Raw genomic sequence first — 26,773 nt, forward strand, 5'->3', positions numbered from 1 at the left:
CGCCTTCTATAAAAATCTTATATACCCCCAGGGCATAACTTATAACCCTTGCCCTGAGGGCTCTGGGGGAGTTTACTCCTCAAAAACATAATTTCTATGTAAAAATCGACTACGCTGAACAAAATGACTATCTCAAAATCATGATTGGATGTGTTTGGGGAAATGTTGGGTGTGGAAGGGGTCTTAGTTGCCTTCCAATCACTTTCGGCTATTAAAAAGGGTACTAGCCATTCCGTTTTCCAATCCAATGAGCCCTTCTCGAAGTTTGTACGACAACGGTTTCTGTAAAAATCTTATTTGCTCCCAGGGCATAACTTACAATCCTTGCTCTGAGGGCTGTGGGGGGGGGGATTGTCATCCTGAAAGACCTAGTTTCCAGAACTTTCAACTATGTAAACAAAATGGCTACCTCAAGATTTTGATTGGATGTGTTTGGGGAAATGATGGGCATGAGAGGGGGGTTAGTTGCCCTTCAATCACTGTCGACTAAAAAAGGCACTAGCCCTTTGAATTTCCAATCAAATGAGCCTTTTTTGAAGATTCTACAACAACGCCTTCTATAAAAATCTTATATACCCCCAGGGCATAACTTATAACCCTTGCCCTGAGGGCTCTGGGGGAGTTTACTCCTCAAAAACATAATTTCTATGTAAAAATCGACTACGCTGAACAAAATGACTATCTCAAAATCATGATTGGATGTGTTTGGGGAAATGTTGGGTGTGGAAGGGGTGTTACTTGCCTTCCAATCACTTTCGGCTATTAAAAAGGGTACTAGCCATTCCGTTTTCCAATCGAATGAGCCCTTTTCAAAGTTTCTACAACTCCTGCGATACGAAGTGCCCTGGTATGGAAAAACAAACAATACACTGTGGCAACATCGTTCTTTACTTATGCAGCGCGATTGCGCTGCCTATGATTTAATGCGATTACTTGACTTGATTGATACTTTTTAAGTTACAGATTCTTGTTTGAGACTGCTCATAGTCAACACAAGCAAGTTAAAGTAAGTTAATTACAAGTTAGAACGATCATCAACTGTCAAGCGCATTCGTAATTCACTGGGAATTATATAGTTTTATTAGTCTTAACTGACATACTCTTAGTGTGTATAATCTTCATTGAGACATCTCTTGGAGTTCATTTTAGTGGACCTATGCTTTTGTAGATAATTTTTATGTTTAAGGAGATTTATACGCCGTACTAGTGTGAAGTACCGAGGGCCTGGCACTTGGCACGAAGCAGGATTCTATATATGGACTCTCTTTGTCACTTGTCTTCTAGTCCGCAGACGTGACCCTCTCTTTAATGTCATGACGTCACCACAGGTTCGTTACAACCAACCTGGTCTTGGTTGGTCTTGTGACGTTTGATGGTCTAGGTTTTTCATTTGCCTTCTAGGCGATACCATTACTCTATTTACTTGCTTTACTTACTCTAGGCATTATGAAAATACTAAAGTCGCTTTTGACTCTTAAAAAGGGCATTAGATCATTGGCTTTCTAGTCAAGCGAGTCCCCTCTGAAGTTTTTACAACCATCCTGTCCATAAAAACCTTATATACCCCTGGAACAAAGCTTACAACCCTTTCCTCCGGCTTCTGGAGGGCTGTGTCTTCCCCAGAAGCAGTGTCATAAGAAATTTGAACAATTTCGAATAAAATAGCTATTTCAAATTTTTATCGGATGCAATTGAGGAAAAAAAGAGTTTCGAGGGGGATAGTTGCCCTCTGATCACTCTTGGCTCTTCGTATTATTTCTGGACTATTTCGAACAAAATGACTATCTCAAGATCTTGATCGGATTTATTTTGGGAAAAGTGGGTGTAAGGGGAGAGGGAGAGTTGCCCTTTTATCACTTTTGACTCTGAAATAGGAAACTAAAACTTTCCATTACCAATCGAATGGCTTTCCTAAAAAGTTTATACGATCACCCCCTTGAAAAAAAAAATTATATGACGCCGGGGCATAACTTACAACACTTGCCCTCGGGCTCGGGGGGTCTTACCAGCCCAAGAGCTTTTTTTATCTGATCTTTGCATTATTTAAAATAAAATTGTTATATAGAAAATTTGATGGTATGCTCCTGGGAAAAAGAGGGGGTGGGGGCACGCTAGCTGCCCTCCGATCACGTTTGACTCTTAAAAGTCCACTAGAACTTCCGATTTAGGATCGAATGAGCCTCCTCCAAAGTTTATATGACACTTTCTTTTACCTGGGCGTGGGTGTGAGTGAGTGAGAGAGTATGAGCGCAAGTGTGTGAGTGAGTGAGTCTTAGTGAATGAGCGTGAGTGTCAGCCCTCTTGTGGGTATAAAAGCTTATGCAACCACCCCTTCCATCAAAACCCTAAATTCCCCGGGGTATAGTGTACAATGCTTATCCTTAGGCTCTGGGGTGGAATTTTTCAACTTCGGCGGCATTGTAATATAATCGAAAGACTATTTTGAACAGAATGACTAACTCAAAATTTCGATCTAATGCATTTGCGGAAAAGAGGGTGTTTGGGGCTAACTGCCCTCAGATCAGTTAAGACTCTTAAAACGGTAGAACTTCCAACTTCCAGTGAAATGAGCCTCCTAAAACTTTTATACGACCACGCCTTTCATATGAATTTCCTCTTAATTTGCAGAGAGTCTCTAAAGCTAATTCAAAATACCACGGAGTTATAAGGGTATTTAAAACATTCTCTCCGTAAAATTAAAAATCTATAGAGCTTATAGAAGTTCTTTCTTTTTTTGATAATTTTTTTTCTGAGATCAAAACTATATATTGGAGGAAAAATATGGAAAAAAATGGTCAAATCTCGGAGAAATTACAACAGAATTTTTTTTTTACACCAAAATGTTAAAAAAAATCAGCTTAATCACACAAAAAAATCTCCCCGAATCTCCCATTCACAAGTATCCCAAATTCGTCCTTGAAGGAGGAAAATGAGGGGGGAAATTGACTTTGGTGGTTATAAATATTCTGGAGTTTAAATAGTTATTTTCTATCAGATAAAGCATCCTGAATCCAACTCTAAATTTAGATTTTAATTTTTCAGTACCCTAATGCCCATTTCCATCCATAAAGGGTGGAGGGTGGGGAGTAATGCTTGGAATTAAGAAGTTGTTGGGTTATTTGGTCGTTTCCTATGAAATCAATGGCAGCGAATTCGAAAATGAAGTTAAAAGCTTGATTTTGAGTGGTCAAGTACCTCATCTTACCTAAAACGGCTGTGAAAGTTAATCAACACGAACTAGTTATCATAATCACTTGTCGGTTGATTCATCATTTCCTATCAAGCTAGGAATGAAACGTTAAAATACGAGTCTCGAGCAGTTTATTTTCAAACCAGTATTCCAGACTCCTTCCCCTCCAGTTTGCGGTTTCCATTCCTTAGTGCCATTCTTTAGGTGATCTAATCAGTGGAGCCATCTACCATAGTACTTGCTAGAAGACTGGCGTGTTTAAGGCTATATACAAGGTGTATGCTGTTTTTGTACTTCCGCAAAAAAAGACAAAAGAATAAACTGGCATCCGCGAGTGTTGAGTGGAAGTATTTAGTGAGACAGTGTTTAGGAATATGTTTCTGATTTTTGAACAGAGAGGATAATCATTTCTGCTTTTCAAATTCATTTGTGCAATGCCATCTGCTGTGTATCGTTCAAGCTGAGTTTGTTCTTTTAGGTGGCGATGGGTTGAATTCTGATTGGATTGTGCTTGGATTGACTGGACAAACAATTGGTATGAATTAATGAAAAAACCGTTTGGTTCGGGATTATACCGAATTCCTTTTGTTTGGATCCACGGTGGGACGGCCTCCCATGCCCCTCTTGCCCAGCATTTCTTTCCTGTCTAGCATTTCTTTTCTCCCTTCTTTTCTTTTATTCCTTGTTTTCTAAGTTTTCATTTTTATTGTTTTTTTGCTAATTAAGTTAATTTTGCTATTGTTACTATGACGAGAAGTTTTGTTTTGTGTATGTCCCATTATTTACGTACCCAACCTTACGAGCTCTGCTCTCTGTTGGGGGTTAATGTTTTTTTTGTATTTTTATGTATATTAAATAAATAAAATAAATAAATTAAGAAGTCTCTTTTTTTTCTATAACCATCAATGAACAAAACATGGTCTACTCTCTATGCCAAAGAAACATCAAACCCGGTGAAAACACTGCCATATTATCTGAGAAAGGATCCGATGCCGTGAATAACGCAAGCAAAGAAAGGGGTAATAGCACGACTGTGACGACCGAAAACGAAGTCCACACCGCGTTTCGTCGTAACTTCTGTGACAGACGTCGGATCGACAGAGAAAAGAACGCTCAAAGAGAACTTGAGCAGAAACAACCGGTTGCAGCTCCCCCGACCAGATCTTCAGCTCCGAGCTTTGATTTTTCGAAGAACTGCCTATTCTGTGGTCAAGCAGTGAAATTATGCAAGATCACAAGTCGCGAATTCGCTGAAGCTTATGCAGTACGAACTCATAGCTTCGACTACTCGATCAGTGAAATGTGTAAGAGCAGGAAATTTCAGTGGGCCACGATAGTGCTTGTTCGGGTAAATTTAAAGACTTCTGGCCTTCATGCAGAGGATACCGTTTATCATCAAATATGCTCAGTGAACTTCAGTGCAGGAAAAGAGATTCCACAAAAATTCTTTGGTCAAGAAGAAGTGAGTGACGTACCTGCACCAAAGAAACGGAAAGGAAGACCGTGCGATAGTGCAAGGAAAGCCACTCTCGCAGAAGCGCTTCGGTGCTATGGCAACAGTGAAGAACCTGTACCTCTGACGATCATTTTAAGAAAGATGGTTCGTGTTCTCTCTGAAACTGACTGTGATAGTTTGGCCTACAGCTTTCGTCAAGCCAAGGATTTGCTAGTCAGTGAGTATGGTGAACCAGTGAATGTGTCCGATTCAAACGGGAAAGAGACACTCGTTACATTTAGAGATACGGTTGACAAGATATTACGAGAATATCATCAAGAGGTGAAAGCAAATAGAGAAAACGGAGAAAGGGATCAGCTCATCAAAGTCGTTGGAAGAATAATAAGAATTGAAATCAAATCCATTACGACAAGAAAGGATTTCTACGAGTTTCTTAACAAAATATCGTCAGTAGAGAAGTGTTTGAACTTCGTGTGCCCATCTCTTTGTCTACTACTTTCATCGATAGGTGTTGGCACGCCTCGTCTAATATCTTCTATCGGACAGGCTATAATGCAGGCATGCAGACCACGGGGTTTAATGTCTCCTGTACAAATAGGGCTGGCTTCGCAGCTGCATCACCATTTTTCATCCAGATTTTTAATTGACATACTGCACAATCTCGGCTTCTGCTCTTTGTACTCAGAGGTGAAAAAAAATTGAGACATTTTCAGCAGTAAATCAAACGTTATTGGAAGATTCCGAAGAGAAAGCACATTTTTTCAGTATGTAGGAGACAACGTTGATTATGATATTGCTACTATCAAAGGCCTGAATACTTTTCATGGAATGGGTCTTATTGAAGTGTCTACACCTGAGTTACCGGCAACAGAGCTTTCAGTGCCAAGAAAAGAAGTAAGTGGAGATGAGATGAAGTCAATCGGTACAGTGCCATTGTACACTTATCAAAAACCCGCCAAGTCGTAACCAAGGACTTTGTTTGCTTGACAATCAATGGTGACACTTATGACAATAATTGGGAGGTTGAAACGCTCTGGCGCATCTCTGGCTTTTTCAAAAGCTTATACATGAGCTGGTCGGCCTTTGTGTGGTCAATGCACCAAAAGCTACTTCATCCGGGTAAATCGAATATTAGGTTTTTGCTAATGACTAACCACAACCCAAGAGATATCTCCTGTGTTTATTCTACACTTATGTATGTTACCGAGTGCGCTAAGCTAGCTGCAAAAACTCTAGTCATTACCTTTGACCAACTGCTTTACTAGAAAGCAGGGTGTATCGTCGATGCAGAGCCCTACCACAAGTGTTTTAAGAAATGCTATTGTTGTCCTGGGTAGATTTCACACACGCATGAGTTTCCTAGGAGCCATTGCCTTCCTTATGGCTGACTCGGGACTTTTGGAAATCCTAAGTCCAGTATACACACTTAACACTGGGCGTAGCATGTTACAAGGCAAAGCTATCTCTCGTGCAGTAAGAGGCCATGGTCGGCTGGAGGTAGCCCTTTATGCGAACCGTTTATCATTAGGACTGGGTAACAGAGCGTTTGATGGCAATGAAATGCTACCAGGACCCCTTGAAAAGGCAAAACACGCTTACGAGTCGATGCTTGAAGGAGATACCATCGACGAAGCGCAGGTGTCAGAAGCAGCAAAGATTATCTATGAAATAGTTCAAAGTCCAAAACAACGATTATCCGAGTCCAGAACTGCCCGTCTTTGGTTTCAGTATCTTGACTTACTTGGAATCCTGAGAAACAACCTGAGAGCTGAACGAAGTGGCAACCTTGAGCTGTATCTACAGTCGTTGTTGGATATGCTTTCTTACTTTTCTGCTTCCAGCCACAAACATTACATGAAGTCTACTTGGCTGTTCGTGCAGTCGATGTTTCAGTCGAGGAAATACAACCCAGAGCAGTACAGAACGTTACAGGAGTACCTGTTCATCCGAAGAACTGACAAATACTGAGTGGCACTTCCTCCTGATTTGGTGATCGAACAGACGTTAATGAGAAGTTTGAAAACGAGTGGTAGTCTGACGAGAAGTAGAGGCTTGACTGAATTACAGCGGACAATTTGGACATCTGCTATGCCTACTTTAGTTCTAGTTAAGGAACGCATGCAGAAACTGACTGGCCTCGCAGAGTTGACTATCGAAAATCATGCAAAAGTGATATCTTCGAGGGGAGCTAGTGACATGGTGGACATAGAAAAGATAGTTCGATACATTGAGCCCCTAGAATCCTTCAGGCAGGAATCACAGCTGTTGAACGGGATTACTGGTGTCTGCACTCATCGTCTGTAAACGTAGACGATGCCAAATCTGTGGGAGAAGCGATTCTGAAGGAAATGGAAGCGAAAGACATTAACAAATATGTTTTCATGAGAAGGCAGAAAGCTGTTACTATGGCTGAGAAGTCATCCGTGGTGATAGATAGCGAGAGGGTAATGGTCGACCCAGCTCTAATCTTTCAATGTCTAGCCACAGTGGCTAGCATCAGTGGTTCTGACTTGAACGAGGTTCTGTCGTTCAAGCTCTGTACTTTTCCACCATTGCTCTTTAGTTCGTTTGAGGGAATTAGGACAGGCGACATAGCATCTCTACCAAATGCACTGATGAAAATTAAGGGGCTCGATGGTCCAATGAAATTGTCAACCTTCCATATAGTTTTGGACGGAGGCTGGCTTGCCCATAAAATCCCGTGGACTGCCCGATCCACACACTCCAAGGTGGCAGGATCGTAGATTATGTCACAAGACATTTCGGCCAGGCAGTGGTAGTTTTTGACTTTTACACTGATACACCGACGACGAAAAATTGCACACAGCTGAAGAGAACCAAAGGTTTGTAGTGTGCAACGATTGAATTCTCTCCTAACATGAAGATCGTCAAAAGTAAGGAGGAATTTATGAGAAATCAAAAAATAAACAAAGCTTCATCGACCTACTTACTGAGAGGCTAGTGAATTCAGGATGCAAAGTTCTACATGCTCAGGATGATGCCGATGTCATAGTTGTACAAACTGCAGTCAGTTGCGCGGAAACTTCGTCAACCACTTTGATTGGGAATGATACCGACCTATTAGTCCTTCTGCTGTACCATGTCAAGCTTTGCATGTGATATCCTTATGCAGACAGACACACATGGAAATAACGGACGAGTGTACGATATAAAAAGGATCAAGAACAAACTAGGTACCGAAGCAGCACAAAATCTACTCGTTTGCCACGCAATGTCCGGCTGTGATACAACATCCCACGGCGTTGGGAAGCCAGCAGTGGTTTCCTTGTCCCTTAAAGATGGAATTTTTAAGGATGCTTGCTAGATCTTCATGGCACCAGGATTCAACCACCAGGAGGTCGCCTAGGCTGGAGAGAAAGCTTTGCTCCGCCTATACAAAGGGAAAAGCAATCAGAATACCCTGAAGGATGTCCGGGTGTGAGCATTTACAATGCGGGTTGCAACTGCAAATGCTTTTGTTCAGACAGAGTGGCTTCCACCGACTTTGGCTGCCGCAAAGTATCACTTTTAAAGGTGCTATTTTCAAATAATGAAGTGGCAGGACACGTCCAACTCGCTAAAGCCCGAAGAGTGGGGTTGGAGCCTCTCTTCGTCCCGCAATATGTATCTTCCCATTATGACAGATGCTTCACCAGCAACGGAGAACCTACTGAAGATGGTGCGGTGCCAGTGCACCAGCGGGAGCGAGTCGCTCAGGTGCAGCTGCCGTCGGAACGGTTTGCCCGGCAGCTTTTCCTGCGGGGAGTGTAAAGGGGCATTATGCACTAACGCTGCTGCAAGACAGGATGAGGGCGATAACGAAGACGAGCAGGAAGAAGAATTAGCTTTAGGTTGTGCTTTAAAATCAAAAGGTTCTTGTGATTAATTTACCTCAGTTCTGAGTTCTTAATTTACCTAATTTACTGATTGATCTGAAGTTTTGATCTCAATTAAAGAAGTGTTTTTTCAAGATATTGTACTTAGCAACCCCCTCATATTACAGGCCCCTTAAAGGTGGAAATGAGGTAAATAGTAAAAAAAACTGCGTTTTGACCTCATTTTTGGCAATACGGTATTACATTTGATATAAAATGATCCTTTAGCCGCAGGAGTCCTGCAAATAATGATCTGCGTACTTTGCACCCCCCCCCCCCCTCCGTTCTGAGAAGGTGAAAATTGATACTGAGGTACGGAAAACCAGATTTCTGACATCGGATTGGGATTCTGCATGCCTGATTTGATAGAAAACGACCCCTAAAACCCAAAAATGCATCCAAATAGAAATTTCAACCCCCCCCCCCTCATTTTACCCCTTCAAGGAAGATTTTGGGTAGTTCTGCAAGGGGGATTCGGGGGGATTATTTTTGTGTGATTAAGCTGAGTTTTCTGAATATTTTGGTGTAAAATAAAATTATGTTGCAATTTCCCCAAGGTCAAACCGTATTTTTCCTAACTAATACTCCTAATCCTTCTTTTTGTGGCTCGTTGAAGAAGTGAATTACAACTTTTTTTTTCATTCCTTTGTAACAGAATATAACGAATTGTTGACTTTGTTGCAAACAGGTTATTATACGTTTGATTAACTGCAAAAAAAAAGAAAAACAAGAAAGGTACCTTAGGAAGCCTCCGATTGTTACGCCCTTGGTTATAAGACATGGATGCCTTGATAGTTCCCCCTATTGCAGAGCAATCTGTAACACTACTCTTGTCCATTTTTCCGGTAGGAGAGAGACCTACAGCAACATAAATTCCAGTTCGATTAGTAATGGTTGCATTTTCGGGTTTGTCGGCTAGGAGCTCAAATTCGTAGCTTTGATTAAATTTTCGGTAGCTCACAGCCATAGAACAGGAGTAGTTGTCAAAACATCCAGGGGGATATCCAAAGCACTGTTTAGTCACACCACAGTCCTCATATATTGGAAATTCAGATGATGAAAGTTGACGAGTCTCTCGTGATTTCTCGGTTGGAAAAATCTCTGCAATTATATTTAAATTATTGATGCATCTCTTGCTAAAAGATAATGACTAATGACAGATCGCAATAACGTCATGATCGGTCCTTCGTGTTTTCATTACCCCCATCTTCTAATTAAAGCCTCTCACCTCCAACAAAATCCTGAATTCGGTTTGTGTGCTTTGTTTTGTAATCACCCCGAATGAAGAGGAAATTCTTCAGCCCCTGCGCGGGATTTCGTGTCAGGTTGTTATTTCATCAAATATTATATCTTTTGAAAACGATATGCACTTGCATCATCCATCATTTGCATGTATCATTCTTTTTCACGCAATTAAACCAAACGCGTAGTTGTTGACAACACTACATTTTACCACAAATAGATGTAATTTTTTTCAAATGTTTTGTATTCTTATTTGTCAGAGCACTAAACTGTGTGCCTCACACGGGCACAAAGCCTACAGGTCCGTCTCCCACGTTGGCAATATCTAATCTGTACATTACTTTTATAAAGATTATAGGTCATGGCCAACAGCGTAGCTCCAACCTTATTATTTAGGGAGGACTAGAGGGGGTCTTCATCCGGGGAGTGAAGGGGCATGGAATATCCCTTAGGGGAAAGAGGTGTTGGAAGATTTGTGAAAAAAAACAAGGCTAAATTTGGTTTCAAGATGTCTGAAAACTTGTTTTGGAAAATTATTAAATAATTTCCAATGAAATATTTTCCAAATGAAAAGAAGTAAAGGTGGCATGTGTCTGTCCTAAGTCTTCAATAGCACATTTTTCGGCAGGCGATATTGAACAAGAATTGTTTTGTAGCAAAAACGCTACTTCGTTAAATTCAAAACATTACACGATACATAATCAAAAAGTTCGTGTTAAGGGGTGACCGGTGTCGATGCACAAAAAGCATACAATTCAACTTGGATAATAGGTGGCTTCGAAAATTAAGGGGTTTTAAAAGGAATGACCTACATTTATTAAGGCAGTGTTTTCATGTCTCTCTGTAAAGGGTCGTTACTTCGCTGAATAATTTCCGGGTTACCGATTCTGAATTTTTTTTTCCAGAAAATTAAAAAGCATAGAGATTACTTAATCTAGTGGCAAGAATTTGTAACATTTTAGCAAGAATCTAACATTTAGCAAACTCTTACAGCTGACTAGTTGTCATCAAGAATGTGTGGTTTGACTACTAAGAAGGGAGTATGAATTTGTTGAAGTTTTCAAATGGACAGATTGGAGCAAATGTTTCTATGCAAAAGTCCTTGTACCTTGATGGAGGAAAAGTAAAATGAATTAGTCACAGGTGATTTTAAATAAACTGGTAATTTTAAGAAATGAGGTTCATTTTGATTGAGGAAAATTTTATACGCGGGGAGAATTTTTCTGAGGGGGAACCGTCTGAGAAGGGAATTAGCTGACAAAATAAATGCTTGAGTAGCTAAAATAAACTTTCGTTAAAAAAATAATTCGAAACTTGATTTTTCATTGGGTTTGCCTAACTCGTTAAAAACTGAAACATTTTCTCAGAAGCAAGGCCGTATTGAGAGGTGGTTTAACCCCTCAAAAATTTTTGTCAGACTCGTAGAAACTCAACTAAAATATATATGAACAAATTGTGATGGGTCCCCCCCCCCAAGAAAAAGAAAACTAAACAGAAACTGTCTTGCGTAGAAGTCATTCAATCAATTTTTTTTGCCCCTTGATCCGTTGGGTAATTTTGTCAAAATCCTGGGGGGGGGGGGGAGTGGCAAAGTTGGTGCCAATTTTCCCAAATCAAATGAAAATGACAATGAAAACTGAGAAATGATCCATATATTACCGTAAAGACAAAAATATACTAAAGAAAACTGCCTGTTTGTCTGGATCCTTAAATTTTGCAGGCTTGTCTTAGTGACAAGATTTTTTGCAGAAACTAAATTTAACCTGGGTGGGTAAACTGAAGTCTAGGGGGGGCGAAATCGGGTCTACAGGGAGCAGTTGCTCCTCCTTTCCCATAGCAAATTACGCCCCTGCCTTCAATCCGTTAAGAAATGGCTTGCAGATTATGGTAATTGGCGGTACTTCTAAGCGCCACATTTACTTTTTGAGCCTTGACTAAGTCCTAGTCTGTATTTTCTTCTTTCGTGACAGAAGCAATTGTACTCCTTACGAAATCGCGCATCGTTCTATGCATGAAGGGGTTAGAAAATTCATAAAGATGTGGCTTTCCTTTTATTTTTTGGCCCAGACTGACCTTCAAAAAAATGATTTTTTTTGAAGAAACTCTTACCACGGTTTTAAGCATTATCTAGACAGGATAATTTCAATGACAAGATCAGCTAAGAAGCATAAATTTATTTCCATTATATAGTAATAACATATATATGTATAAATGCATTCGTTTTCAGCATTTGAGACTTTTTTTTAGTGTACGCAGTAAATTAACATTAATTCCGAATTACATTATCTTTGAAGCCATGTATGCAGTTTATTTACCCGTCAACTCGTTTAGAAATGGCTCTCGGATTGCCATATTATGAGATCTTCTTCCGTACAGAATTTAAGGTAATAAAGCTTCCATATATAATTTTGATCTAGCCCCTATGCTACTATTGCTGAAATATAAAACACAAAACTCGAATACAAGAACTCCTGAAACAGCAAACAAATACCTTTTTTTATTTGCCTGCCTTTATGGTAGGCACCTGTCTGGTACCCACCGCTATAACTGTATCAAGGAAACCAGACACAAAACCCGACAAACGGGTATTTGCAATAGAGAAATGGAATGAAAAGCGTGATTTCCATTGCGTTTACAATATTTAAACTGTTGTTTTTTGGGTTTAGGGGGGGGGAAGGTACCTTGGTTAGGTTACGTATCTAATATATGCTATGTTCTACCACCCACCCACCCCCCAACGTGCAAAAATATATCCTAAAATTTTTTCTAAACTATTATATATTCATCCTATTTTTTTTTTATTACCATTAACCAAACTTGACTTCTTTTGTAGGTACCATATTATGCACTAGTACCCTAAATTCTTAGACCTTGTAATAACCAATATTTAGATTTTCCCGATATGACACTAAACAGAATTTTAATCTATCACAAACAAGGGTAGTGCATTCGGTCAAGATACAAAAATCAGGCTTCTTGTGTGATTGTACCGAAGAAGTATGCCCTTAAAAACGATAATTCATCGTTAACTTTAGAGCAAATGCATTTCAGACTAGGAGTCAGTTAAAGATAGAAAACTTTCTGACTCTAAATAACAATCTATAAAAGATCTAGGGCAAGGTGGATGGTACACAGTTCAGCAGACAAAATAAAGGACCCCAATGGAAGGAGATTATAAAAGTTAAGGTCCAGGGATGGAATGCATGAAGCTGCTTCACCTCTCTTACCATGGACATATTCATTTGTATAAATTTGTCTCTGATTAGGGTTATTTTTTGAAATTTGTTTTGAAAAAATAGTTTTCACCACACGATGATATGGAATCAGGTTTTTATTTATATGAATAAGATCATATTGACAGTATGGTCTGCATATCTCCTCTGGAGGGTGTACCAGCACATAAGGCTGATTAAGAAAAACTTTACTAGAGCTTTTTGTGAAGCATCCCATTATGAGCACAACTCATTTCAAAAACCAGTCTTATAGTTCGACCCCGTGAACTTAAACAAGTCACTTAAAATATATGGTTTCTAAAAGAATGAAAACAAATCTGATATAAACTAAGAAAAAGGGCTTACATTTATTAAAAATATATATAATACCTAGAGCAGAATCTTGAAAAATAGATCTGCAACACAAAAAATTTCGCGCGCAAAGAAAAAGAAAAAATGCACAAGAAAGTTGGATTATCAAAACTGAGAGCACAATTTTGCATTCAACCTACAAAAAAATCAATTTTAATAGATTACCTATCCACTAGAAATCTGATAAAAATCTTCTAACACAATTAAAAAAAAAAGTAGCACTAAGAAAAAAAAACTGAGAAAACTATAAATTTTGCCATAAAACGATTTACCTAATTAGGATATACGATACATTCCACATGCACCTCAGATTTACTAATACAAATTACAACAGCTTTTGATGAAGCATGCCTTTATTAAGCTTTTAACCAACTAACACAAATGATGAAAATAGGCTAATTGTTCAACACTCGTAAACCGAAATAAATCATTTAAAAATGTTTTTCCATAATATCAAAAGTTCTTACGATCGCAAAAAAGTAGCTTGCGCAGGTCGTAAAAGCAAATATAAAAAGAAGTTTTCAAACTTGAACAATTTGTCTGTATTACAAAAAAGACAATGACCCCAAAAAATAAATGCAGAAGAAAGATGCAACTAAGTTAATACTCAGTCTAGAATCCATCCAACAAAATTTTGTTTTAATAAATCGACGATCAAATCGGAATCCGAAGAAATATGGAAATTTTCCTTGAAATGTCATGGAATAAAGGTTAAAACATCACGAATTCCGTCACAAATTAACTACAGAGACTTATTTTTTAAGCTTCTAATGCTAAGTACAAATTGCGAGGCTTATTCATAGATTTTTGTCTAATTTAAACTTGAATCAAATAGTTTGTGGTAACTGACTGTAAGTAAGGAGCAACGCTGCTTAATTTTTACCGAAACCAAAAAATCAGAATTCTTGTGTCAATAGTTATATCAAAAGAATCGGCTTATTATGTTGATGGTTAGTGTTATTCATCAAAAGCTACGAGCCTCAGAAAATTTGCCTGATATCTAAAAAGGGGGGAGAAACACCCCGGAAAAGTCAAGAGATCTTAATGAAAATCATATTATCATGTTCTGTGTATCCGAGAACCCTGTTGTAGTAGTTCCAAGCTCCCTTCTGCAAAAATGTTAAATTTTGTATTTTTTTTGCAAGAAGAAAGATCACGTGTTTATTTGTTGTAATTTTTTGGTTGTTTTCCCAAGAGGTTATTGTATCGAACCAATAGACCTATATTATTGGAAAAGGACTTATTCCGATTGAAATTAAAATTTCCAGTGCCCTTTTAAAGTGACCAAAAAGATTGGAGCGCAATTAGCCCTCCCCCTGACAACCACCGCCCCTTTTTCCTTAAATCATTCGATCAAAATTGTGAGATATAATGCCCTAACCATGGAGAGAATATGGCCCCCATAGTCCCGGGGGATACATCTTTAAGTTATAAAATGTGCCCAGTGTTTACGTACAGTATTTTTTATTGCGAAGTTAGCATACATTTTTTGGGTGAGGGAGGGCTTTTGAATTTTCCGCTCGGGAAATTTTCCGCAGGGAAAATTTTGCACGAGGGGAAAATTTTCCGAGGGGGTAGTGGGGTGAAATTTTCTGAGGAAATTTTTTACTGGGGAAATTTGCCAAAATTCCTATGCAAAATTCTTTTTATTGTCTTACTTTCCCTTTGTCGAGTAAATTTTAAGGATGGAGATGTTAAAGGCAATTGTCCTGGGTAAATTTTTCACAAGGATTGAATTGTCTAGAGGATCTATATGTGGGAGGGGGGAATTTTTCCGTGGAGGTGGAGCCGGATTTCTTGGCACTATTTCAAAAACCACCAGAAATTAAACTATAAAAAAATTATTTTTTAACTGAAAGTAAGCAGCAACAATAAAGCTTGAAAGGAACAGAAATTATTACGTATATACAGGGGATTTCCCTTTCGTCAACATCTCGCTCTATATGCTAAAATTAATAACGACTCATGAAACACAAGGGTCATTTAATTAGAAATTTTAATTATAAACTTAATAACCAATCATAAAACACAAAGGTTATTTAATTAGAACAATGCAAATATTTTTTTAAAGTGCTTAAAAATGTTAGGAGTAGTAATAGTGTATACAGTTTCAAGCGTACATTCACGCCTACAAGAATATACAGTGTGGTTTCACGTGCACATTGCAAAAAAGCGAGATATTTATTATAAATTTGGAACAATATCAATCTTTGGAAATGGTTAACGATAACAAACATGTTTTCAACCAGATGGGTTTTTGAAGCACATTCAGCATGGCGTGTTTTATTTTTTTATTTTTTTTTTGGCAATTGACGTTTTTTCTGATAACAAGTACCATTCATTGCGATCGTGTAGGTGTCTGTTTTGTGAAATCTATGATTTGGGATGCTATTTAGACTCTTCAGAGCTAGGATTCTTAGTCTCTCATAGGTGTTTGTTGTCTGAAACCTATGCTTTGGGATGGGTAGTTTGCTATTTCCGACTTTTATGAGCTAGGTTTCCTAGTATTTCGTAGGTTTGTGTTGTCTGAAACTTATGATTTGGGATATGTAAATTACTATTTCGGGCATTTCTGAGCTAGATTTCTTAGTCTTTCGTTGGTGTGTGTTGTCTGAAACCTATGATTTGGGATGGGTGGGTTGCTATTTTTGTATTTTCTGAGCTGGATTTCTTAGCCTTTCATAGGTGTGTGTTGTCTGAAAATTATGATTTGGGATGTATAATTTGCTATTTTTGACTTTTCTGAGCTAGGTTTTTTAATCTCTCATAGGTGTGTGTTGTCTGAAACCTTTAGTTTGGGGTGGGTAGTTTGCTATTTCAGGGTTTTACGAGCTAGATGTCCTAGTATTTTGTAGGTGTGTATTGTCTGAAAATTATGATTTGGGATATCTAAATTACTATTTCAGGCTTTTCTGGTCTAGATTTGTTAGTCTTTCAGTGGTATGTTTTGTCTGAAACCTATTATTTGCGATGGGTGGGTTGCCATATTAGACTTTTATTAGCATGATTTCGTAGAATTTCATAGATGTGTGTTGTCAGAGAATTATGATTTGGGATGTGTAGTTTGCTATTTTTGACTTTTCTGAGCTAGGCTTTTTAGTCTCTCATAGGTGTGTGTTGTCTGAAACCTACAATTTGGGGTGGGTCGTTTACTATTTCCGGCTTTTATGAGCTAGGTTTCCTACTATTTCGTAGGTGTGTATTGTCTGAAACTTATGATTTGGGATATGTAAATTACTATTTCGGGCTTTTCTGAGCTAAATTTCTTAGTCTTTTGTTGGTGTGTGTTGTCTGAAACCTATGAATTGGGATGGGTGGTTTGCTATTTTTGACTTTTCTGAGCTGGATTTCTTAGCCTTTCATAGGTGTGTGTTGTCAGAAAATTATGATTTTGGATGTGTAGTTTGCTATTTTTGACTTTTCTGAGCTAGGATTCTTAGTCTCTCTCATAGGTGTTTGTTGTCTGAAGCCTATAGTTTGGGATGGGTAGTTTGCTATTCCCGGCTTTTATGAGCTAGGATTCCTAGTATTTCGTAGGTGTGTGTTGTTTGAAACTTATGATTTGGGATATGTAAATTACTATTACGGGCTTTTCTGAGCTAGATTTCTTAGTCTTTCGTTGGTGTGTGTTGTCTGAAACCTATGGAGGTTGGAGGGAAAAAAGATGACCCATCGAATCGAAGACCTATATCTATTCTCCCATTTTTCTCTAAGTTATATGAGAAAGTGGTACATGCCCAGTTAAGTTATTATATTGAAAAGAATAAAAATTCTAATGAAAAATCAATTTGGGTTCAGAAAAGGGCTATCTACGGATATAGCAGTTCTGAAATTGGTTGATTGGATTAGTGAAGCATTTGAAGCTGGTCTCATACCCGCAGCTGTGTTTTTGGATATGAAAAAAACGTTCGATACGGTTGACCACTCAGAGCTTATTCAAGCTCTTGACTCGATTGGGGTGAAGGGTTCAAGTCTGGAGTGGTTTTCATCGTATATACACAAACGGTATCAGATAGTTCAGAATGGGTCATCTTTATCTTCAAAAAAGAAAGTAGAGTGTGGGTGCCCACAAGGGTCAATCTTGGGACCTCTACTTTTCATTATTTTCATTGATCGAGTGAAACATTACCTGTCAGAGGCTGGTGGCATCCTGTTTGCAGATGACACTTTGCTCTTTCTGGCAGCGCCTTCACTTGATGTTTTATATAATAAAATTCATAATGCAGTTTCTTAATTTCTAACTTTTTCTCAGCAAAATATGTTAACCCTAAACTTTTCTAAAACTTTTTTCATGATATTTTCTAGACTTTCTTCTAGTGCTGGAAATGACCATATCACGGTTCAAGAAAATGTGATAAAGAGAGTAGCAACAACGAAGTATTTGGGGTTTTTAATTGATGAAAACCTGTCGTGGAAAAACCATTCAAGTGCAATAGCTAAAAAATTAAGCAGAGGCCTTGGGGTGATGCGAAGAATTGAAAATCTAGTCCCAAAAAAGATCCTGAAAATGATTTATTTTTCTATATTTTACCCATATATTAGCTACGGATGCTCTATGTGGGCAAGTAATTTTGTTACATGTTTCAAAAGAGTACAGAAACTTCAGAATAGAGCTGTAAAATTATTATCTGAATTTGATGATTCTGATGAGGTTCCGGCTTATGAGCATTTTAAAAAGAATAAGTTAATGGATGTATCCCAAATTCGAGATTACCAAGTCGCGATTTTCTCGTATAAATATTTGAATCAGCTGCTCACCCCTGCTTTTGAAAATATTTTTACTTTTAATAGAGACCTTCATGATCATAATACAAGAAAAGCTGATGACTTAACTCATGAGTTTAGGAGCACCACTCGGGAATCTTTTGTGATTCACCATTATGGTCCCCATGTTTGGAATATATTGCCCGAGTGTGTGAAAAATGCGCCTAGTCTTCCGGCTTTCAAGTCACGGGCAAAGAGGTTTCTTTTATCTCGTGAGTGAATTTGGTGTTATGCCCACTCCAGGTTGTCATTCTATTTAAGGTATTTCCCCGATTTAGCTTGCTTGTTTTTCTTTTTTCTTTTTTTTTCTATCTACTTCTTGTCTTTTCCTCTTTTTCTCTTTTTTCCTTTATTCCTTCATCAGATAAGTTTCTTGTGTGTTGAGTAGCAAGGTATGAATGTTATTTTAATTAGCTGAGAGTGATAACCTCGCTTGCCCTTTCAAGCTTATTGTCTTTCTTGGCTGGCGAAAGGCGAATAGTGTTTGTTTTCTTTTTTAATAAATGTATATCTCATATCTCATATCTCATATGATTTGGGATGGGTGGGTTACTATTTTCGACTTTTCTGAAACTTAAGTCCATTTTGGATCGAAAAATAAAACAATATCCGTAAAATCTGAGCTAATAAGGGTTTTTGACCGTAAACTCTATTTTCTTGTAAGAAAATAATGGAAAATACAATTCGTTGGCTCATTGGTGAAACTTAAGTACAGTTATGGATCGAAAAATAAACTATTTCGGTTAAATCTGAGCTAATAAGGGTGTTTAACCGTAAACTATAGTTTCTTTTTGTAAGAAAATTATGGAAAATAAAATTCTATGGTTCAAATGTGAAACTTAGGTCCGTTTTGGATACTCATAATGATGAGGATTGATGGTTCTAATTCAATATTTTTTTCATAAAAACAAACTTTTTTTTAAACTTCGAAATTATTCAACTTTATTTATTTTTGTACGTATCTTAAAATGACAAAATATGCTTCCGGCTCTAACAATTGTACTCTATGATTACTCAGAGACACGATGTGACTTTCCCACTGGTATTCTATGTCCGGTTATCGACACTATCTAGTCTATTGCATGTATTAAATCAGTATTTTTTACGCAGTAGAACGATAAAGACATAAGTCATATATTTAAAAAAAAGTGAAGATGGAGCATTTTAATAAAGTATTTTCAGATGTCAATGTTATTTTAGCATTGAATGCCGACAGAGAAGTATTTAAACTATGAAACAAGTAAAAATGGTAGCACTATTGGAAATGTATGCGTGCAATGTCATGACAGTAAGGAATTTAATTTCTTTAGAGTAAAAAAAATTCAACTCTTATGATGGTGGATATGCAAGAGTGAGGTATCCAGAGATGATAGCACTCAAAGAGAATGCCAACATAAAAATAATAGTTGATGAAGAGGGACATCTTCTTGCTAGTGCTTATGGTAACATGCTACCTCTTGTTACACCCCATCGTCAACTTTCGGGTATTAGCATTCAACGGAAGATCAAATGAAGACATGCATACTCTGCTACTAATATCATAAACCATGTCTTGTCTATGTGCCGAAACTGTTACCTCTGTAAAAATAATACGATAATAGACAGTGAAATTGCCGGAAAAATAAAAAGGGCATTGGCAGAAAATACCACTAAGGAATATAAAGATGAATCGATGAAACACAAAGTGCCAGCAAATGTCACTACCTTTAATCAAACAATTAATGAACCAAATAATAGCAAAGAGGAAATGCATATTGAACATGTGGATGACCCCCCATTAGAAATGTGTTCACATGTTAGTGTTATTGTAACATTGAATGCTGACAAGGAGAAGTATTTGAACTATGAAACAAGTACAAGTGGTAGCACTATCGGAAACGTTTGCGTGCGTTGTCATGACACTAAGGAATTAAATTTCTTTGGAATACCAAAACAAATCAATTATACAAATGGTGGATATGCGAAAGTATCATTTCCAGAGATGTTAGTACTCAAAGAGAATGCCAACATAAAAATAATAGTTGCTAAAGAGGGGCATCTTTATGCTAGTTCTATAGGTAACATGCTACCTATTGATAGAACCTTTCGTCATCTTTTAGGTATTAGCATTCAAATGAAAGCAAAGGAGAAAAGAAAGGCCTACTCTTCTACTAATATCATAAACCATATCTTGTCTACGTGCCGAAACTGTTACCTTCGTAAAAATAATGTTGTAATAAACAGTGAAATTGCCGGAAAAATAAAAAGGGCATTGGTGGAAAACATCACTAAGGAATATAAAGATGAATCGATGAAAAACAAAGTGTCAGCAAACGCTACTACCATTGATCAAACAGTTAATGAATCAAAGAATACCAAAGACGAAAAGTATATTGAACCTGTCGGTGACAGACCAGTAAATATTGTGTATGACTCAAAATGGAATAGTGATTATTCTGCTGATTACGAACTAAGAGAAAACAATAGCTACAATATCAAGAGAGAACATGTTGAACTATTTTATGGAACAGATTCAAAATATCCAAAGTTGCTCATTGATATTAATAATGTATCATAATATATTTTTGTATTAATATTCTACATGTCATTATTTCAATAAAAATATAATATGAATTACATTGTTATACATTAATTATTTTTAGCGTAAGCTAGCATATCAAACGTTTAGAATGTCTATTGAAACATCGGAGATGCAAGAAAAGGATTTTGCATACATCTATTGTCAGACAGATAGGATAACATTGACAAAATCTAAGTATCAGAGTGAATAAATTTTTTATATCAACATCTCTTGTCAGATACATCGGATAAAATTGACTAAGTCCAAGTATCAGATTGAATAAATTCATTATCAACATCCTTTCTCGGATACGTTGGATGACATTGTCAAAATCTATGTATTAGAGTGGATAAATTCTTTATCAACTCCCCCTTTGTCCGATACATCAGATAACATTCACAAAATATGTGTATTAGAATGAATAAATTCCTTATCATCTTCCTTTTGCCGGTTACGTCGAACAAAATTGACAAAATCTAACTATCAGAGTGAATAAATTCATTATCAAAATCCTTTGTCGGATATCTCGGATAAAATTGACAAAACCTAAGTACCAGGGTGAATAAACTCATTATCAACATCCTTTGTCTGAAATGTCGGATAAAATTGACAAAATCCAAGTATCAGAGTGATTAAACTCTATATCAAAATCTCTTTCTCGGATACAAGGGATAAAATTGATAAAATCTAAGTATCTAAGTATCTAAATTCAAATTGACAAAATGCATTATCAGCATTCAAGTTAGACCAGTGATAGATGGCAGCACACCCGCTCAGACACATAGTCATGGAGAGGGAGATATGCAAAAAGTAGGGTTCATTTACGTTCAATTATAATGGCGCACCACTTTTGAGTGGCGCGCCGGATTTTGATAATGAATTTATTCACTCTGATAGTTAGATTTTGTCAATTTTGTTCGACGTAACCAACAAAAGGAAGATGATAAGGAATTTATTCATTCTAATACACATATTTTGTGAATGTTATCTGATGTATCGGACAAAGGGGGAGTTGATAAAGAATTTATCCACTCTAATACATAGATTTTGACAATGTCATCCAACGTATCCGAGAAAGGATGTTGATAATGAATTTATTCAATCTGATACCTGGACTTAGTCAATTTTATCCGATGTATCTGACAAAGATGTTGATAAAAAAAATTTATTCACTCTGATACTTAGATTTTGTCAATGTTTTCCTATGTGTCTGACAATAGACGTATGCAAAATCTTTTTCTTACATCTCAGAAGTTTCAATAGACATTCTAAACGTTTGATATGCTAGCATACTCTAAAAATAATAAACGCATAACAATATAATTCATAGTATATTTTTAATGAAATAATGACATGTAGAATATTAATACAAAAATATATTACGATACATTATTAATATCAATGAGCAACTTTGGACATTTTGAATCTGTTCCATAAAATAGTTCAACATGTTCTCTCTTGATATTGTAGCTATTGTCTTCTCTTAGCTCGTAATCAGTAGAATAATCATTATTCTATTTTGAGTCATACACAATATTTACTGGTGTGTCACCGACAGGTTCAATATACGTTTCGTCTTTGGTATTATTTGTTTCATTAACTGTTTGATCAATAGTAGTAATGTTTTCCGGAAGTTTGTTTTTCATCAATTTATCTTTATTGTCCACAGTGATATTTTCCATCTCTGGCGCTTGAACTTTACTGGCAATTGCACTATATTCTAACGCATCATGTAAGAGCAGGTAAAACTTCTAACCTACTTCCAAAACATGGTTTATGATAACAGTAAAGGCGTAAGCCTTTATTTTCCATTTGTATAATTGAATTGTTTTGGTACTCCAAAGAAATTTAATTCCTTAGTGTCATCACAACGCACACATACGTTTCCGATAGTGCTACCACTTGTACTTGTTTCATAGCTCAAATACTTCTCCTTGTGAGCATTCAATGCTACAATAACACTAACATGTGAACACATTTCTAATGGGGGTCATCCACATGCTCAATATGCATTTCCTCTTTGCTATTATTTGGTTCAATAATTGTTTGATTAATGGTAGTGACGTTTGCTGGCACTTTGTTTTTCATCTTTATATTCCTTAGTGATATTTTCTGCCAATGCCTTTTTTATTTTTCCGGCAATTTTACTGTCTATTATCGTTTTATTTTTACAGAGGTAACAGTTTCGGCACGTAGACAAGATATGGTCTATGATATTAGTAGAAGAGTATGCATGTCTTCTTTTGATCTTCCGTTGAATGCTAATACCCGAAAGTTGACGATGGGGTGTAACAAGAGGTAGCTTGTTACCACAAGCACTAGCAAGAAGATGTCCCTCTTCATTAACTATTATTTTTATGTTGACATTCTCTTTGAGTGCTATCATCTCTGGATATCTCACTCTTGCATATCCACCATCATTAGGGTTGAATTTACTGGTACTCCAAAGAAATTAAATTCCTTACTGTCATGACAATCCACGCATACATTTCCAATAGTGCTACCATTTTTACTTGTTTCATAGTTTAAATACTTCTCCTTGTCTTCACTCGATGCTACAATAACACTGACATGTGAACACACTTTATTAAAATGCTCCACCTTCACTTTTTTTTCAAAGATATGACTTATGTGTTTATCGTTACACTGCGTAAAAAATACTGATTTAATACATGCAATAGACTAGATAGTGTCTATAACCGGACATAGAACAGCAGTGGGAAAGCCACATCGTTTCTCTGAGCAATCATAGAGTACAAGTGTTAGAGCCGTAAGCATATTTTTTCATTTAAGATATGTACAAAAAAAAATAAAGTTGAATAATTTCAAAGTTTAAAAAAAAGTTTGCTTTTGTGAAAAAAATATTGAATTAGAACCATCAGTCCTCATCATTATGAGTATCCAAAATGGACCTAAGTTTCACATTTTGACCAGAGAATTGTATTTTCCATAATTTTCTTACAAAAGAAACAAAAAAACTAGAGTTTACGGTCAAAAAACCTTATTAGCTCAGATTTTATGACAATAGCTTTATTTTTCGATCCAAAAATGGACTTAAGTTTCGCATTTGAAGCAGAGAATTGTATTTTCCATAATTTTCTTACAAAAAACTAGACTTTACAGTTGAAAACCCTTATTAACTCAGATTTTAGGGAAATAGTCTTATTTTCGATTCAAAAATAGACTTAAGTTTCACATTTGAATACGATAATATTATTTTCCATAATTTTGTTACAAAAAACTATAGTTTACGGTCAAACACCCCTATTAGCTCAGATTTAATTGAAATAGATTATTTTTCGATTCATAACTGGACTTAAGTTTCACCTATGAGCCAACGAATTGTATTTTCCTTAATTTTCTTACAAAAAACTAGAGTTTACGATCAAAAACCTTATTAGCTCAGATTTTACTGAAAAAGTTATATTTTTCGATCCAAAATGGACTTAAGTTTCACATTTGAATCAGAGAATTGTATTTTCCATAATTTTCTTACAAAAAAACTGGATTTTACGGTCGAAAACTCTTATTAGCTCAGATATTACAGAAATAGTTTATTTTCAAATCCATAACTGGACTTAAGTTTCACCTATGAGCCAACGAATTGTATTTTCCATAATTTTCTTACAAAAAACTAGAGTTTACAGTCAAAAACACTTATTAGCTCAGATTTTACGGAAATAGTTTATTTTATAGGTTTCAGATAACATATACCTACGAAAGACTAAGAAACCTAGCTCATAAAAGCCGGAAATAGCAAATTAACCATCCCAAATCATAAGTTTCAGACAACACACACCTACGAAATACTAGGAAATCTAGCTCAGCAAAGTCAAAAATAGCAAACTACAGATCCCAAATCATAAGTTTCAGACAACACACACCTATGAAAGGCTAAGAAATCTAACTCAGAAAGGTCAAAAATAGGAAACCACCCACCCCAAATCATAGGTTTCAGCCAACACACACCAACGAATGACTAAGACAACACACACCTAGGAAATACTAGGAGACCTAGCTCATAAAAGCCAGAAATAGCAAACTACCCACCCCAAATTGTAGGTTTCAGACAACACACACCTATGAGAGACTAAAAAGCCTAGCTCAGAAAAGTCAAAAATAGCAAACTACACATCCCAAATCATAATTTTCAGACAACACACACCTGTGAAAGGCTAAGAAATCCAGCTCAGAAAAGTCAAAAATCAAATAGCCAGAATCTATGTTACAACACTCTAAGATTTTGGTTTTCAAGACAAATATTTTTTTGGGATAGCCTCCATTCTTCTATATTTAAATTTTTGGCACTGAAAGGAGAATTCACTTCTAAAACCGCCGTATCACCAGACAAAAAAGTGGCTATTCCATCAGGATTGGCTGCAAAATATCCGTGTTTAATATGAACAAAAAGTCCTGAAGGATGCACTTTCAGTCCATCTTTTTCTCAACAGCCGGTATAGCTATTTGTTCGTACATTTGCCCATATTCCATTGCTTTAGTCTGGCGGTTTTTGGAATAAAGCAGTTGGCACACTAACGGTGCAACAGTATTTGTCCGTCTTTTACAAATGATTCCAGCTACTGACGCAGTTATCCTATTTTTTCTGTATTCTAGCCATCTGTCGTCAATACAGTTTATCCGAAGTCGTATTGCTTCTTCTATTTCATGAATTTCTAAGTCAGTACACTGAACACGGTTCAGAAAATCACTTTTTGCATCTTCAAGAGAATCAAGATCTAAATCTGGAACACCTGCAGTCGGGTCGTAGTTTTTGTCAGGTCTCGAAACTTTCTTCGTAAATGGTTTTCCAAGCAGACGTCTTTAAGCTTTCCATGTCTGCTTGTTTATGGCCCTTTTTGCCCGCTGCTCAGCAAGTCGCTTCAACAAACGACTTGGTGTCGATTCTAAACTTCTGCGAAAATTATTCAAACGGGCAGAATTTCCCTTAGAATATTTTATGCCCGCAGCGGTAACACGCGTTGTGTATCGGGCTCTTTTTGTTACCATTATGTTTTTTCCCCTATAAGCTTAGCAACTATGCTCATAAAATACTCTGCAAGGTTGCTAGTACTGTTTCCGATGAGAAATCGAGCTCTTCTAGTTAAAGTGTCAAAGGCTGAATACACATGACTAAGGAAAATATTTCTTGGGGCACCTTCTTCGCTGAATTCAACAATTTTTCCTGCCATTTTGCAGCATTCTGGGCACTGTCTATGATGACCGCGAAAGAAATGCAATGGTATCGCTTTCAGATCATTTACAAGGTCTTTGAACCCTTTCCCTTCTTTTGTTGTGCGTGCAAGTGTGTTTCTTGCAATGTCGCACATTTTCTTTATTTTTAAATCACTAAGAAGACTCCCGCATTCGGGGTTTTCATTTTGCTTCATGTAAACCCTATTTTTTAGGCTCTTACATGCATGGTTGGCACTCAATTTTTCGATATATCTACCGTACGGTACTTTGGCTGTAAGCTCTGCATGGGTGCTAGAGTCGCCATCAGCGATAAATTTAACATATTTTAAAGAGTGCATAGTTGGAGGGATTGGAAATGCCTCGACTAAAGTATCAGATTCCATACCTGTGATCGGTCTCTGCCAGTTCATAAAGCACGTATGGTCGGGAAGCAAAGTATTTTCATTCCTTCGATGCTTCATACAAATGCAACAGTATTTATTTCTAATCCCAATATGTAGAAGCTTTTTTGAATAAAGACCAATGACGAGTCCACAACCAGACAACGCAGAAAACCTATTGCCATAGCTTCTATTTACCATAGCTTCTAGTTACTATTGAGCCACCCGGCTCAATAGTAACTGAAACTCTAAAAAACGGAATATTGATACCAATAGATACATCAAAAGAATCAAATTTTTATGCTGATTTCAAATATATATGCTGGTTTCATCAAGTTTAGTCCTACCATTAAAAGTTACGCGCAAAGTACCTGAGAAACTTTGCAAAGTACCTCAGGCAAAGTACCTAAGAACCTTTGCCTGATTTTCGAATAAAGGAAGAAACGCCCCCTAAAAGTCCTTAATGAAACCTTAATGTCTTAGAACGTTAATGAAAATCACATAATCAGTTCCAGCGTACCAGAGAACC

At 36.9% G+C, this 26,773-nt stretch overlaps 1 protein-coding gene across 1 annotated transcript in view; it reads right to left on the minus strand.

Annotated features, from left to right (window-relative positions):
* Positions 1–25,678, minus strand: part of LOC148956583 (ferric reductase 1-like) — a 137,548-nt gene extending 111,870 nt beyond the window's left edge. Inside the window, exons 1-3 of the mRNA XM_089091289.1 lie at positions 25,561–25,678; positions 25,146–25,422; positions 9,261–9,657 (exon numbers count right to left, since the gene is read on the minus strand). Coding sequence (XP_088947415.1) covers positions 9,261–9,657; positions 25,146–25,422; positions 25,561–25,678 — 792 coding nt within the window. The remainder of the gene's footprint in view (positions 1–9,260; positions 9,658–25,145; positions 25,423–25,560) is intronic.
* Positions 25,679–26,773: the final 1,095 nt, after the last annotated feature.

Source organism: Artemia sp. Qi Xiang Cuo, chromosome 1, assembly GCF_049724085.1.
Source record: "Artemia sp. Qi Xiang Cuo chromosome 1, ASM4972408v1, whole genome shotgun sequence".
Taxonomy (NCBI): Eukaryota; Metazoa; Arthropoda; class Branchiopoda; order Anostraca; family Artemiidae; genus Artemia; species Artemia sp. Qi Xiang Cuo.